This window comes from Aythya ferina (genome assembly GCF_964211825.1).
Source record: "Aythya ferina genome assembly, chromosome: 6".
Lineage (NCBI taxonomy): Eukaryota > Metazoa > Chordata > Aves > Anseriformes > Anatidae > Aythya > Aythya ferina.
The window spans coordinates 11,052,885-11,068,514 of NC_140303.1; the positions used below are offsets into that span (position 1 = coordinate 11,052,885).

General features: G+C 45.4%; 1 protein-coding gene across 5 annotated transcripts in view; it reads left to right on the forward strand.

The window, feature by feature from the left end:
* The first annotated feature begins 5,720 nt into the window (after positions 1-5,720).
* The window catches only part of LOC311438923 (uncharacterized protein), a 52,805-nt gene continuing 42,895 nt past the window's right edge, over positions 5,721-15,630 (forward strand). For 4 of the 5 annotated variants that reach the window (XR_014694433.1, XR_014694434.1, XR_014694435.1 and 1 more), the window contains exons 1-2: positions 5,900-5,995; positions 6,319-6,412. Coding sequence is in view for 2 of the 5 variants with exons in the window: in XM_084523964.1 (XP_084380090.1) it covers positions 5,906-5,995; positions 6,319-6,412 (184 nt within the window). In the remaining 3 variants the exon portion in view is untranslated. Of the gene's footprint in view, positions 5,848-5,899; positions 5,996-6,318; positions 6,413-15,630 lie in introns of those variants that run through there. The other variant, XM_084523963.1, reaches the window with a different exon arrangement.

Genomic DNA, 15,630 nt, shown 5'->3' on the forward strand with positions numbered 1-15,630 from the left:
GCACCAGCTGGAGTCGATGGAGATGAGGAACACGCTGTGAATTCCTTTTTCCTGTTTTCAGCCAGCATCTCCCTGCTCTGAAGTGATCTTTGTTCACCCCCCAGGCTAGCCCAGGTGGAAGCTGGCATCGCAGCTTTGAAAGGTTCCTTTATGTGTCTGCTTGCCCAAGACATATCACAACAGCGTGACGCAGCGCTGCGACAGCTGGCTATTTATATCCTCTGGTTGGTGCTGTGGGAAGAGGGACGTTTGTGTACCCTATGCCGAGGCACGTATAGTGTCCTGGAGTGACCTGAAGTTTGATTGATTTTTCCCCAAACGTCCTCACTCTCTTCTGTAGCCCTGTTTTGCACGCTGCATGAATGCAAAATGTTTCCAGTACCATGAAGGCATAAAGAGCCCTGCCCTGATGTCAGGTTGTAGTTGGTGATGAAAAATAGGAAAAATAGCTGAGAACAACTCAGCTGGGGCATGGCCAAGGCCATTCCGTTGTGGCAGTGATTCCCATCTCAGGTTAGTTCAGTTGGACGTCTCGTCCTGATTCTCAGACCTGATCGTTTTGGATGACCTTAATCCCTTTGACCACAGGAATCTGGCCGCTCCTGCGCAAGGTGATCTCCACTCCTTGCCTCCTTCCTGCTATCTCTTAGTGATAAGAAGGTATCACTGGCGAGAGACTGGGCTGATGGGTTTACAAAACAGCACTTCTACCTTCTTAGGTAAAATAGCTTTGAATTACAAACAGCTCTTACATGACAGAGATATTCTTCCCCAAAGAAATAAGAGACGAAGGAGCTGCGGGACTGACCACTTAGCTGGTGTCAGAGGAATTGGTGTGCTGCTCCTGTTCCCTCTGCAAGAACTCTTTGGTGCCTTCATCTCTTCTGTGCCTCCTGCCTTTCATGCTGAAGCAGTAACTATGTTAAGGCAAGGCCTTTCTTATAGTTTGTTTTACAAAACGTCATGCATTAGAGTTCTTGATCATCATTTTAGGCCTTGTGGTGCTAGCATAAGATAAAAGCTAACACTGCTGTCTCCGATTTCAGAGCAGGTATGTTTAATGGAACTTTTTTCTAATCCTTTAATGATGCCCTTTGCTTTTAGAAGGGTTTCTGGCCTTTCTATTCCACCATTATTCTTTTGTCTGTACTCTTCCTTCTCCAGGTGACAGCTCAGTGTTGCATGGTTATTAAACCAGTCTTCTCTCTGCTCAGAAGGCAGCGTACAGCAAACATGCGTTGAGACTCTCTGATAAAGATGGATGAATCTGTGTTTATTTTCCAAGGGAATCCACAAACCATTTCTCCAGCTCAAAGCAGGGCTGATTTTGCTTTGACGGGTTTTATGATCCCTCTTCTTTGTTTTCTGCAAACGTCTGTCCAATCATTTTTTTACAACAATATATTTATGGAAAAGAGCATGTCTCAAATATGGCAAGGAAAAAGCGTGGCACGCTCTGAAAGTATTTGCTTGACTGTTTTGGAATTTTTTGTGGGTGTTGGAGTGTTTTAATCATTCAGTAAAAACAATGCCATGTAATTTAGCAGTTCAGAGGCCATTTACACAGCCTACTCACTATTCCAAGGCTGGAATCCATTCATCTAGTCTTCAACACCAAAGGTCCTCTATTATTGTCTTTATGAAGTTAGGTGTTTTCATTAACATGATTCCTAAGTGGAGCCCTTGCTGAAGAGCTCAAAGCTTGTTCAGAAATAGCCGTAAATTTTCCCCCCTATGGATCTTTTCAATAACATGTTGTAAAATGCTTTACCATCAGTTTGTACAAAGATTAATTTATTTTTTTAAAAAAAGAGTTTATTGTAGAGGAAGTGAGTCAATAACAGGGGAAATAATCCCAAAGAGATGGACCCACACATATGAAATAACAATCCTCCAGTGGCATGAAATAGGCAGAGCAGAAGTACAAATACAAGTAATCAGATGAGTCTCTGGGGGACGAAGTTAGGATGAGATCAGAGCAGTAGGATGAGATGAGAACATTGGAGTTCTTTAAAATCCAGGGAGTAACTCTTAATTGGATTTAATGCTGCATAAATATTTAAGAGCATAAAACCAGTCAATGCCTCTGAAAATAGGGGAGATTTACTCCCATTTCTTGCAGCAAGAGATTGTTCTGCTCATGGATTTGGGATCCTCACAAGTTTCTGAGGGCAGGGATTTGGGAGTTTATTACAAGACAGAAATAATTTCAGGAGGCATGGCCAAGAGAAGGACAAATACTAAACCCTTTCCATCCACAAAAAATTGCTGGAAGGCAAACAAACAAACAAACAAACAGGTAATAGTATCTTACTTGCCAACCACGGGACATTAAGCGGAGAGCATAATTAGTTACCTGGTGATCAATAGAAACAAGTGGGGTCTTAGAAAAAGAGCATGGTGAACAGAGAGAAGACTGGCCAAATCATTCTTCATCTTCTTCATTCAGACACAAAGGGCAGTAGCAGTAGCAGAGAGGAAAAAGCAGAGAGTATTTGTTGAGACAAATAGCTGGTGAGCCCAGTGTGCTGAAAAAGGTATTGTTTTAAAACACGACACACCAGCAAGAACTAGATAGCTGCTTATGAAATGCTGCTTGCTCAGAAAGCTAGTCACAAGCATCTCTTTAGGAACTGGAAACCAACGTATAAATCTTTGTAATATTTATTTTTTAATTCAGTAGTACACAGTAAGGTCTGTCTCTATAGGATGTCTGTATGTAATACAAGTGAACATGCTCTCAGCAGCTGTTTTTCATGCCTCACACTTCCTAGGGTAGAACATGATATTATCTGTCTATATAGACATGCCATAATGCTAAACCGTAGTACTTTTCATGTCTGATGCTCTCTGTGATAAATTCTGCCCTCTGCTTTAGCCTTGCTTTGAGCCTTGCTACCTTGCAAGGACAGACATCGAAAGAGAAGTCAGGTCCCTGAGAACGCTGGGCATGGTTTACAAACGGTGAGCTCCTTCTAGCTGAGTTGCCTGAGCTTTGTTTCCTGGCATGACCGTGCTTCTCTCCCCTCAACTTCTGAACCCACTGACTGATGTCAACCAACTCCACCAGCAGGGCAGAAACGTCAAAGATAATTATGTTCCTGTAAGCGTCTTGGCAATAAATTCTTGAGTAGGAGAGAGAGATCTTGTGGCTGAATGGAAAGACCGAAGTGTGAGTTCAGGCGTGAGTGGGTCTGAATGCACCCGGGAGAGATGTTAGGAAAGCTTCACTAACGGGGAAATGATTGAGAATCCACACATCCGATGTGGCTCGGTAGCAAACCAGCTTTCACTGCGTGCCGAACCAGGAAAATTAATTGGGGGTGCTTTTGACTTGCGGCCTTTGAATCTGTAAGGTTCTCTGTTCTCTGCTTTATTCTACAATCCAGCAGGGAGGGGTTCTTTAACCATGAAAGTCGACATTGTTCTACAGCTCTGTGTCTTTAGGAGCTGAGCTGTTAAGAGAAATGCCAAATAAATTGAGACGAATGGTAAAATTAAAGGTGTTGACGGCACAGCAGAGGTCTTTGGAGATTCTCGGATTATAAAGGCTTGGAGGCCCAGAGGTGACGTGCCACAGGAACTCCGTGAATCTATGAACTCGCAGGAAACAATTTCATGACCATTACGCCGGGTAGGATTGATAGAATAAAATATGCCTCCGTATATACACTTCATTTCCCTATATCCTTCCCATCAACTGACTTTTCTGCTGACTGCCTACGTTAACTCGGAGGTCTCTTTGTGCTTCTTGAAAGAGCACGAGAGGCTTCAGAGATATTCCAAGCTCGCCTCGACAAGGCTTTGAACAGCCTGATCAAAGCTGGCCCCTGTCGGAAGCGGGGCAGGTTGTGCCAGATGACCTCCAGAAGTCCCCTACCCATATTGGCCTGCGAGTCTCTGATGCTACGAATCTTCCGCCTGCCTCCTGATTTAATGTGACATTGCTGGCTCATCATGCAAGACCTTCTTAAGGCTTGCAAGCTATCCAGTCATCAAAGGGAAAGTCATCAACTGCTGCCAAAGCAGTCTGCTGCTAAGAAGCCTGCTTTTTCACGCTTTGTCTTGCTCTGTTCTAGATCTTTTCCATGCCAGAAAAGATCCTGGTCCTGCTACTCACTTCCTTACAACTGAGTCCCGAAAAGCAAGCGGTTGAGTCTGTTATTTCTGCTGAAAAAGCCTGGGACACTTACGGTTTGGCTTTTGAGGGAGGCAAGAGTCTGAAGTAACAGCAGGCCTTTTTCTCTCCTTCCATGCTTTATTCCCCCTTTCTACATAGTTACAAACCCAAGCTTTTCAATTTCAGAGGGATAAAACGTGGCCTGGAAGTTTCCCACAAGTGTTTCCTACCCAAATCTCTCTGTGTCTTTTGTTCATCCTGAAAATTTAAGCAAGGCCCATAAAGAGAAAATTAGAAAGGCAAAAGGCTCTAAAAGATGTCAGAGAGTTGTGCCTCTCAGCTATCATGAGGTTTTTGAACACAATAAATCCTTTTCTTCCCCTCCTACCAGGTGCTTTTAGGGGATGTCTTTAAAGATGTTACATTAGACTCAAGTTTTATGATGTACCTTAACAAGAGGAGCAGGAATTTAACAACAGGAGTGATATTTGAACAGCAGGGGCAGGAACTTCCCAAGCATTGCAAGTGAGCCTGGAAATGTTAGTCAGCTCCTGGCGTGTTAAGGAAAAGAAAACCTTGAAAAACTCATTAAAAATGACAAGAATTGGTAACGCCTGCTTTTTTTTGTAGACGTATGTTTTGAAAGAAAACTTCTCTGTGCACCCTCTTAGACACAGAGCACCAGGTTTTGTAAGTCAGCAGTGTGTAATTGCGGATTTGCACCATGTCATGACAATTCTTACAGCAAGCTCTGGCTTTTTGGACTGGAGATTGAAAGCAAAAACCCTCTACAGTTTCCAGGATCCACTGATGCTGGGAAATCTTGTCGTGACTTTTCCTGGTGGATTTCTCTTTTCCTGCTTTTCTTCATGGGTGTGTGAAAAAGCTGGCTCTAGGGCTGTTTCCTTTCATACAGGGGGGATGCCAGCCTAGAAATCACACTTCAGTTAGGCCACACGTTTCCTGCAACCCAGCAGTAATTAAAATCAGATTAAAAATGGATTGAGATAGAGAGAAGAAAAACACATGTTTCCAAAGGTCTGGATAAGGAGTAAATAAATACTTTGGATGAAAAATAAATAGGATGGTTTGGTAAACATACTTGTTGAATTGGACGAGGAACATGATTTGAAACTGAAAGCCCTTCCCTGTTAGGATCATTTAATTGTAGAAACTCCAGGGTAAAGGAAAACTGGCTGGAAATTTCTGATTAAAACAGCATTTTGATGGAAAACACCAGTTTTCCCCAAGCTCACGTTGTCTGATTTATGTTGACAAGCCCCTGTGCAGCAGCGAGGCAGGGCTTTGTGCATGGTAGAGAGCTTAGGGAGCTTGGATAAAGAGAGGGCAATGGCAGAGGGACTGCCCCCTTTCCTCTGAAGCACATTGCTCTAGGATTCACAAAGTAAAAATTGAACCAAATTCAGTTTCAACTTTATGGCTTCTTTTTAGCTATTTGGGAAGGAAGGGGAAAAAATCAAGTAACCTGGGGACCATGCCATCAGCCAGGTGCCCAGCATTTGTGGGCAGCTGCAGCAGAAAGCTGCTGCTCGTTAGCAAACCCATTATTAGTGGGGTAGTATTAGGGGGAGGGAGGGCTGTAAGGGGTTTCCTGCTATGCTCCAGGTCCTTGGTGCTTATGCCCCTGTAATTGCAGCAAAAGCTTTTTGGGTGGTGCTTTATAAGGGAGAGTTCCTGCCACCTGCTCTTTCACGGGGAGCTTTGGGGTGAATTTTGGCTTGTGTTGCTTAAAAGAGGAGTTCCTGCTATGCTGTCACCTCTGCTATGGGTTCCTCCAGCCCCAAAGACTGCAAATTTTTAATACGGGGCTGTCCCTTTCTGCAGGAAAGATTTGCTGTTAGAAAGGGGCTGTGGGTATGTGGAGAGGGATTTCTAGATGCTGACACCTTTGCTCCATTATGCCCTGCTGTATTTGAAAGCTAAAAAGGCTTAAGGCTGGGTTAGCTGACCCCTTAAATCCTCCTTTTTGTACAGGAGGATGTTTAAGATAAGGAGTAGTCAAGCTACTGCTGCTCTCAGTGCTGCTTGTGATTTCTGCTCAAAGCGACTGGAATAAATTCTTGTACTCCTTTTGCCCCTTCTAGCTTTGAGTACCTCTGAAGTGCAAATCCAGCCAGAAACCCTCATGAAAGACCAAGCACAAAGATAACAATGACTTCTTTTGTGCTCTGTTTCAGCATTGTGCTTTGCTGTGGATGAATTTAATGCCAGCAAGTGGCCTGCTGCAACCCTGCGACCAGGTGGAGGGACCAGCATCGACATGTACAGCAGGTAATGCCTCTCGTTTACCATCTTGTGGGTCTTCTTTGTGTATGGCTTCTGCCTGGTTTGCTGAGTCTTCAAGGGAAGGCAATCCCTCTTGGTGCTGATGTGTTAAATGAGTTATAAAGAGGTAGCAGCAAAAATTCAGCTGTTCTGAAATTGCTCTGTATTGTCATGTGGAAAAAAATAAGGCCATTCCTAGTAGAGAAGCCCAATGACAGCACATCCTTGTGCAATGGAGGGTAATGGAGTAGCTTTTTTTGTCTACTTCAGGCAGGTAGAAAGTGTTGGAAAACTTCCTCTTAGAAATAAAGGGAAAGTCTTTGTACTAAAAATCCTGTTTTGAGGCTTTCTTGATAAGGAAAAAAATTTCTGTAAAGAAAGCATGGAGGTGGAGCATAAGTAGGAACTTATTCAATTGCCTGATACTTCAGTCTCAATGTTATCCTGGAAAGCTGTTTATTTTTGGTCTTACATGGGGAAGAAAAATGGTAAAAACCTTGTTTTCTGACTTGAAGTGTGAATATTGCTGCTGAAGGAAAATACTAGAGGTGCTTTTGTAAGAAGGTCTATACAGAGTGGGATTTCCCTCTTTGCTGAGCATTGCAGAGAAATGCAGCCAGAGACAAAGGCTGCTTGTTTGCAGAGCGTGGCACAGAGAGCAGCTGCAAGCAGTTAAGTGGTAGGGGAATCCTGTCCTAGCTGCTCTCCTCCCTGTATGGACCTGCCCACTTCTTACACTCCTAGTCCCCAGGGACCATGCAGAGGAAGGTGTTCTTCTCCAACACCAGATCTTATTTCTGTTGCTGGTAACAAGAATCTGTTTGGGGAACAGCGTTTGTTAAACTTAGAGATAATGGCCTGGGAAAGCAATACTCCTGAGTACTCTTATTGTGGGTAATCCAATTCCTCTAAAGCCCTTAAAATCTGGTGCTCCTGGTTACGTTCCTTACAAAATGTGTACTTATCTACCTGCTAGTTCCTAAAAGCTGGGTACTGATTTGGTGTTGAGGGCTCCTGGATTTCTGTCTGCCACCTTCTTGCAGGTTCTGCTGGTAACAGCTGCTCATCTGAGGTGAGTCTGCTCCTTAGCCTTTTGCTGATGCATTTGCAACAATCTGTAGCTGGTTGGAGAGCCATTCTCCTTGAAGTGTAGGAGAAAAGCATGCAAATAGGGCCAGGATAGCCTTTCCTCATTGCTCTGGGGCTCCCAGCCTTGTGCATCCCACTTTTCTCAATGCAAGGGCAGGCTGTTGGCCTACCAGGCATGTTTTCTGTGGGATGGACTGGCTGATGTCAACCCGGAGTGTCCAAACAAGGAGCTGTGGTGCAAAGCCTTGGCCAAATTAATGACTCTTTGCTGGTGCTATATTTGCTTGTGCTTGTGGTCATATAAGCTGATGGGAAGCTTAGCCATAAATGAATCATTTTTTGGGGAAGTGCTCGAAGCCCAGCCTAAAACACCACCTCGGGCACCTCCTGTCCTACCACAAAGACGTGGGATCACTCCTGGGGACTTCTGGCAAGGCTGGTGGTCAAGAGCTCAAGCAGTGAAGTGTGAAACCACTGGTCCTGTTGGGTTTCATCTCTTTAGGCTGAAATATCAGAATTTGCATTACACACAAATCCAAATGCTTGCCTTTTGAGTCAGCTGCAACCCCGATGCCTCAGGGCTTCAGCCTGCTGTTCTGTGGTGAAAAAACCCTCTGACCTACTGCCAGGGTGCTGGTGGATTACCGGGTTTGTTACCTAAACCAGCGCATAATCCGGGGAGGTTATGAGTTGATATATCTGCACATTGGGAACTTTTAATTAGCTGAGACCTCGGTCTGTACTGAGAAGCAGCTGAATGCAGGCAGTAGCTGGCTGGAGACTGTCAGAGCGAGCACAATTCCTGCTGTGATGGTGAGCTGTAAAACCTTCCTACCAGCAGGGAACGGGGAGACTGGGCACCATAGGGTCTCCTCTCCCTGCTGCCACCTCTGGCTTGACACCCATAGAGCAGCTCAGAAACCCAACCCCCTTGTACCACATCTGCATCAGCAGAAAAGACTGGAGACTGGGCCAGTATTCCTCATTTTTCTACCTTTTTAGATTGTTTCCTACCCTTTTGAGTTATTCCCTAATTAGCTCCGTGTATTTCCCTTCTCCTGGCCAGCCCTTTGTTTTTTGGCTTTGATGTTCTTTGTTTTGTTTGCTGATTATGCCAGAAAAATATCAAGGCTACATTCTCCATGCCATTTCTACTTTTCAACAAATAAATTGAACCCACTGGGAAGTTAGCAGTGCAATTAGTGTCTCCAGTGCTTGTGTCTGAAGCCTGCCTCTTGCAAACATTTCATGCTCTATAAATACAGTGCAAGAGAACAGGGGTGTCTGTTACTGTTTTCATCCCTAATCAGAAAGGGAGGAAAATCAGGCGTGAAGGTTGACATGAGGCAAGGAAATGTGAAGTGCTCATATTAAAAATACAAGTGTGAAGAGGGAAAGCCCACCTGTGAGCATACTGTACAGGAAACAACACGCATCCTCCTGTAAATGTTTTCATTTGAAAACAGTAGAGAGTGTGGTAGTGAAGGCAGGGAAGGATCTTCATTGCGTGTATGTTAAGGCCTTCACTTTGCTCATTTTATTAGCAATTTCTTTGGAAATTGTTCTAGACTTGTCCCAGGGTTGAAGGGGCTGAAGCCAAAGGCAAGGAGGAGAAGCTGGCATTGCTTAAGGAACATAAAGCCTGCTTTGCTGAACACTTACAGCCATGTGTAAGCAGTGCCTCAGCAGTACTGGGATGCTGATCACTGGTAGTCTCATCTGTAATCTGCTGGCTCCTCTTCGCAGGGTGCTCTTGCTCAGCAGAGGCTTGTGATGACAGCTGGGGAGGCAGGCTCTTGAGAGCAGATGTGGGAGGAAGCCCTCTGACAGCCTCCACGCAGTGTTCTAAGAAATTCAGAACTCTTATGGTGAAATGCTGGCATCCGTGTGGCTCTGTCATATAAGCAAATGAAGATGAAGGATTTCCTTTCAGAATAGAGCTTTCAGTGGAAACAATTTCAGCGTTGTCAAATCACAAAACGCTGTGTTCAAACAAGTCTTCTCTATAGTATGGAAATGGAATGAGGCTTTTGACTCCAGCAAACTTTTTCCTGGGATGGGAGTTTAATTGTTGGAACATGAAACCTTTCTAATTTGGGCTGAAAGCTGCCTTGAATGTTTTCTGTGGAATTAAAATGTCAACTTCTGTCCAACTGAATGCTGCATGTGTCCAGCATATGCAGGGACTTGGAAGGGCAGGGTGGGGGGGGATGGCAAACCCTGCTCTAAATGCGTACCTCCAAGGCTGACCTTTGTGAATTTCTGTGTAATTAATGCCTGGCACCTGTGCACCGTGATGCTGGGGGTTGTTCAAGGAACCTCATTAGAAGTTGGGAACCTCATTAGAAGCTGGCAGTAGGAGAGTTGTAGATGGCTGTGTTTGGAAACATTTTGTGGTACCTGGCTGATGAGGTGCCATACCCACGTGGACCTTTTGAAGTTTATTGTAGTTTATTTGGCTGGCTTCAGGCTATCTTTCCAGACTGCAGTAGAGAATTAAGTGGTGATGAAGAGGATTGGGGCACAGAGTACAGACAGGGTTGGCTGGCTTGCTGCAAGAGTGGGCTGGGGACCTGCTGAGACCAACACAAATGCTCCCAAAACTTCAGCACTGCCAGTATGGACAGGAGATCCTTTGGGGTTGAAGCTGGGTATGTGTTTAAATAGTCAATGTAGACTTCAGGGAAGGGGAAAATCTGCAGAAGGAACCAATTTAAGATACTGTGACCAAATCCAAGTGCTGACTCAGCACATAACCATGAGCGGGGAGATGGGAGCCTGGCTTTAGGAACCAGCCTCCTGTACTATGGCTCTTGTTAGCCACTGAGGTGATGATGCTCTCAGTGGCTTAAATAATCTGTAGGCTGTGTCTGTCTCCTTGGCCAGCTGTCTGCTCTGTTCTCTGCGTGTTGCTGGTGGAGAGGCTCCTTCCCCTTTGGGCAGTGTTCTCCCAGGGGTCACCTGTGATGGATAATCCCATGATAGATGGGAAGCAGTAAAGGTACTTGCTGTGAGTGACAATTCACTTTGGGGGAATAAAGCCTATATCAGGATCCCAGCCCTCTGGATCATTAAGTCCTGATGTTAGAGGTGGTAGAGGATGAGGTGGGAAGTGATGGCACAAATCAGCAGTTTCAGGACTGTTCCTATTCCTTGCTGCACTCCCCAGAAAGTGAACACCACAGCTCTGATACACAAGCAACCAGACGCCTTGTGAGGAGGATTTGTTGCCCTGGGAAGTTTATCACCTAAAGCAGGAGATGAGTTTTTTGTGCTGATGGCAGGTTTTTCAGACAACTGGAAAGCAACACTAATGCATCTCGCTGATGTGTTGTCAGTCAGCGTGGGGGGGAATCCTGTGCCTCTGGGTCATATGAATAAACCATGAGCTCTGTCCTGCCTCCCCTCTCCTTGGCTTCTGCAAAGGAGCTTGAAATAGATAAGAGCCTTTGAGGCAGAGAGAGAAAAGAGGTAATTCCAGATCACAAGGTGAGCTGCAAACCCAGGACCAGACCTTAGAAGTCTTGCTTTACAAGCCAGAGCAATCTGTCTGCTGTAGAGCTCTGTGTTTGTTGGTTTGGGGTTAAGAAAATAAGATTGGGGTGCACCCCACTACTTGTAGTGATGCTCATATGAAAACAGAGCATGCTTACCCTGTTCTGCCCTGGCTATGCCCCATCTGGGCACCGTGGAGGAACTAAAGATGCCAGTCCTGTACCACTTAATCATTTCCCTACATCCAAGGTGTCAGCACTTCCTGGTGGAGTTCAGGTCACCAAAACAACTGGGCCCAGTGGGGCTGATCCATCTTGCAAGAGCAGACATAAGTGTCTGGGTGCACTGACTGGAGTCAGTAAATGGCAAAAACTTGTCTGGCTCAGGCCTTAAATGGTCACATCAACCACTGTCTGCTCTATGCCAGGAGCGTAAAAACATGCTAATTCCTCCTTCACCAGCTCTTGATAAGAGCAAAGCTGTCATGCAAATTCCTTGCAGATAAAGATGTGTATTTAAGCACTTCCACTCTATAATTTAGTACCTTTTTAAGCTGCCCCAAATTGATGACTCTGCCGTAGACAGGACTGCAGCAGATAAATATTATTGAAGTGGTGTAATGGTGGTTTGTTATCTTTACATTCATGCAGCTCGTACTGGTCGACTGGTCTGACACAGTGAAAAGCCACCTCTTCCTGCTTCAAGCCTTTGAAATGTTGAAGATTGCCTCTTGCCCAATGAGGTATTTTATACTTTTAGTAACTGGCTCCACACATGCTTGAAAAAACAATCAGGCTCGTGGTTGAGAATGTGCTCGTTTCAGAAAGCAGCTCGGTGCTGCTTGTACAAGAGCTAATGCAGATCCCTGTTTTGCAGCCTCTACAAACTGTTGTAATGTTCTGGAAATGGATTTGTTGGAGTGAAGGTGATTGTTATTCCAAGAAAAAACATAGGAATAACTTTGAGAAGATTCTCCAAGCCAAAAGTAATCTTGCCCACTTCCAAATGGGCAAATGGGGGAGGAAAAACATTCAATTTCAGTGTTCTTGAATCTCTGGAAAGTTTGGCTCCTGCTCTGGTCTAGAACTTCAGATAAGTTTCTTCACCTCAAACATCAGCTGAGTTGTCAACTTGTTATATTGGATGGTTCCACGTGTGTTCCTGTTATTACTGCAGTATTAGCCAAGAGAAATCACTTTAGGTTCACTTCTGGGGGAAATTGTCTATTACAGATGTAAATTGATCATCACCTCTTGTTTCAGTGCAGCTAATTCAGAGTTCAGGGCTGGAATATGCAGCAAGCTGCATGGCCTGGCGTGAGCTCATCGGTGGAAGTCAATGGTAGGCACATTGAAATGTGGAGAAGGGGTTAAACGCCTCCAGAAAAGGTTCAACAAGATGAATGCAAAAAGCTTCAGTGGTATCTCACAGGAGCTCACAGAAATCTATCACTTATCATATATTACATGCTTTAATACAAAATGAAGAATAACCTAAAGGGACTGGAGGAAGTAGAAGGGATGTTGTTAATTAGAATTGATGCACTTTGCATCAGACACTAAAACTTGTTGATTATGTATGATAGTGGCTTAAGTTTTAAAAAAACAAAAAACCAAATAGTTAAAATTACCTCAAGTCTAGTGCTGGCTTTTGAAGCTTTGTGTTCCATTTGGAGTTCTTACTGCCTTTAAAACTGTTTATAACTGCTTTAAAAGATCACAGTGTAAGGTACACAGGAAAATTTGATATGTGGCACAGGAAATCCAGCCCAACCCAGAGTGCTGATCTTCATTTTAGGGAGGACACTGCCTGGAATAAGGTACTTTGGTGCATGGTGCTCGGGCTTTGTCCAGTAGATGTTGGACTTGGACATCTTCTGATGCTGGATTTGAAGTTCAGGCCTGAAATCATAGCAGTGTCTGATTCAAAGGGGAGAGAGACTTCCTATTAGGGTGGAGTGTTTACTTTGCTCTCTGAATTGTTTTTACAGCGTTCTTTTTTCTTCAGAGCTCTGTGCTCTCATTTCAGAAACCAAAATGTTGCCTGCCTTGCTAATGGCAAGTCCTGGAAGCACTTTTCAAACCACCTCTGATTCATCCTGCCAGTTTTCTTTCAGTTATCTATGGACATAAACAGTTTATTTTTCAAGTTTCATGTTCCCTGCCTGAAAGGGTGGCCCGGCATGTACTCACAACTTGTGTGTCATGATGAAGAGGCTTGATCAGCACAGAGAAGCTCTATATGTTGGTGCTCTGTTGGTCTGTCCAAACATAATACTTTCTGCTGAGAACTCTTCCCTAACTGCTTTTGGCTTCACTGCGTAAGGACCTCAGACTGTTCAACTCATTTAAGGACTAATTTAGCTCTACTCCTGTTGACACAGGCAACAGCTTCAGTTGGCAGGAGCCCCTGCACCCATGAGGCTCTTCTGTATTGCCTTGCGTTATACCCAAGGAAAATGCTTTCACAGGGGATCTGGAACTTCCCTCAAATCCCCAGAACTGACCCTAAAGAGACCATGGCTGAAGCCTGCAGGCCCTGATCTCCTGCAGCCAGCTCTCTGCTGCCATGTCTCGCATTTCTTCCTGGCCAGACTGCTTCTAGGATGCTCTGGAGGGGGTGAGGTGTAGCTGGTTTCCAAACTGACCATGCCCAGCTGCTGTGACTGCTCTGTTGGGAGTGTATCATGGGAAGCAGTGTTAGCAGGGGTTTTGTCTTTATGTTAATCTGACTTTTAAAAAAAGATTTAGAAAAATGAAAAAACTCCAGTAAATGTGACCTCTAGCATTCTTGCTAGGCTGATCCTGCCTACCAGTGTCCCCTTGCTCTTGACAGGTACCACTGACTGTGCTGGGCTTGCCCAAAGGCAGTGCTGGCATACTTGACATCGCAGGACCTGGTGAGATTTGGTATCAAACTCCCCTGGCTGTAAGAGGACTGTGGTGAACGTAAGCATTTCCAAAGCCTGGAGGAACGCCAGTCATTCAGGGCCTGCCACTTCCAATAAGCGTGTGCGGCTCGAATCTACATATGGCTTAATTGTGGGCTTGAATTAAAACAGAAATCCTGAATGAAAGCGCCTAATTCCACTTTGAAATTTGACAAAAGGCATTGATCTTGCTAAAAGGAAACACATTTCCGCAGTCAGGGCTCTCCACCGAGCCTGTTGGCGTGGCTCAGCCCGGAATGGATCGAAGAAAATCAAAATGGATCAAAAACCAGAGTCCACAAGATTACAGAGCTCAGCACTGAGCTCTCAGTCCCTGGGTCTGCCCAGAGCAAGTGCTGTCTGTGCAGGTGGTGCTCACAGGGCACTGCCAGCCTGTTCCCTGCTGGCTGAGCACATCCACCTGCTGTCCTCTGCTTTCCCCAAGCGCTGCTGCAGAGATGCAGCTGGAAAAGGCAGCAGCCCGGCCTCGAGCAGCTGCATGCTGAGTACACACCTGGCTTGCAGCTCCGTGTCAGTTCTTACTGAAGCAACAGCACGTCCTGGTGATGCTGTGTGCTCGGAGAGCCTGGGGAAGCTGGGTCCTGCCCGTTACACCTGGTGGCTGCAGAAATGGGGTGGAAGGGCTGTCCCTGCTGCCAAAGGCACTTTAGCATATGACTAGTCCTGCTAGAGCCTTGCTGACCCTCAGAAGCGCTGCAGTAAACTGTGTCATTTTGTTCTCAGATGATAATCTGGTGCCTTTTTGTTCCTGGAGCTGCAGGGGAGCTCGGCCCTTACCTGTGGGTGATATTCAGGCTGAGATTAGCATACAGATGATGGAGGGGAGAAAACCTGAGGGAAGCTTAAGCAGTGCCTAGCTCTTGCTCTGACCCTTGATTTCCCCTGCCTGATAAGAGCTCGCTTCCTCCTCCCACAGCAAACTCAAACAGCAGCTAGTTATACAGTAATGGAGATTAAGGAAAAGGAATTTAAAGAGCTCAACCCTCTGGAAAGTCTATTGTTTAATCATGGTTTTGCACTTTGCTATCGTAGCTCACCTGAGTTCCTTCCAAACCAGCGAAGGAGTGTTGCCAATGCACAGGTCATTAACTTGCAAACCATGCTGAAAGGTGTGGAGTTGAGCATGTTTTTATTTATTTTTTTCACCTTCAACAAGGATGTCTGGAGTATCTTTGACAGGCAGAAAGCAGGGCTGCTCACTGCCTTCAAGCTGCTTGGCGAAAGCTGATGGCACTGGGCTGCAGGGAGGTATTTGGAAGACCTTGAGGCTGTGTGGGATGCATCTGACAGGCCACAGCACTTGCTCAGATTCACAGGGTGATAAGATTCTGAGATTTTCCTCCAGCTGTATGCTAATCCTTTCCCCTTAGTATTGTCCCCTCCAGCTTGCTTGATACCGATTCTGCAGCCACCAGGCTGTGAAATCTTGCAGTGCCCTGAGCTTTGCTGTGCAAAACCTTCGTGCCCCGGGAGATGCCAGTGGTGGTCACAGTAACCCCCCCGGGGAGCCACTGCTGAGTTATGGAAAATCATGAGCAACCACCCCTGGCAGAGGCTGGATTGCTCGCAGGAGGCAAGGCTTTGACTTGCCAGCCTCTCACTAAATACCCCGCACGGTATGCTTTTTGTTTGGAGAAGAGATGTAAACTCCAGCCCTGGTCAAACTTTAACTTAGCCTGTTGTATTCTGC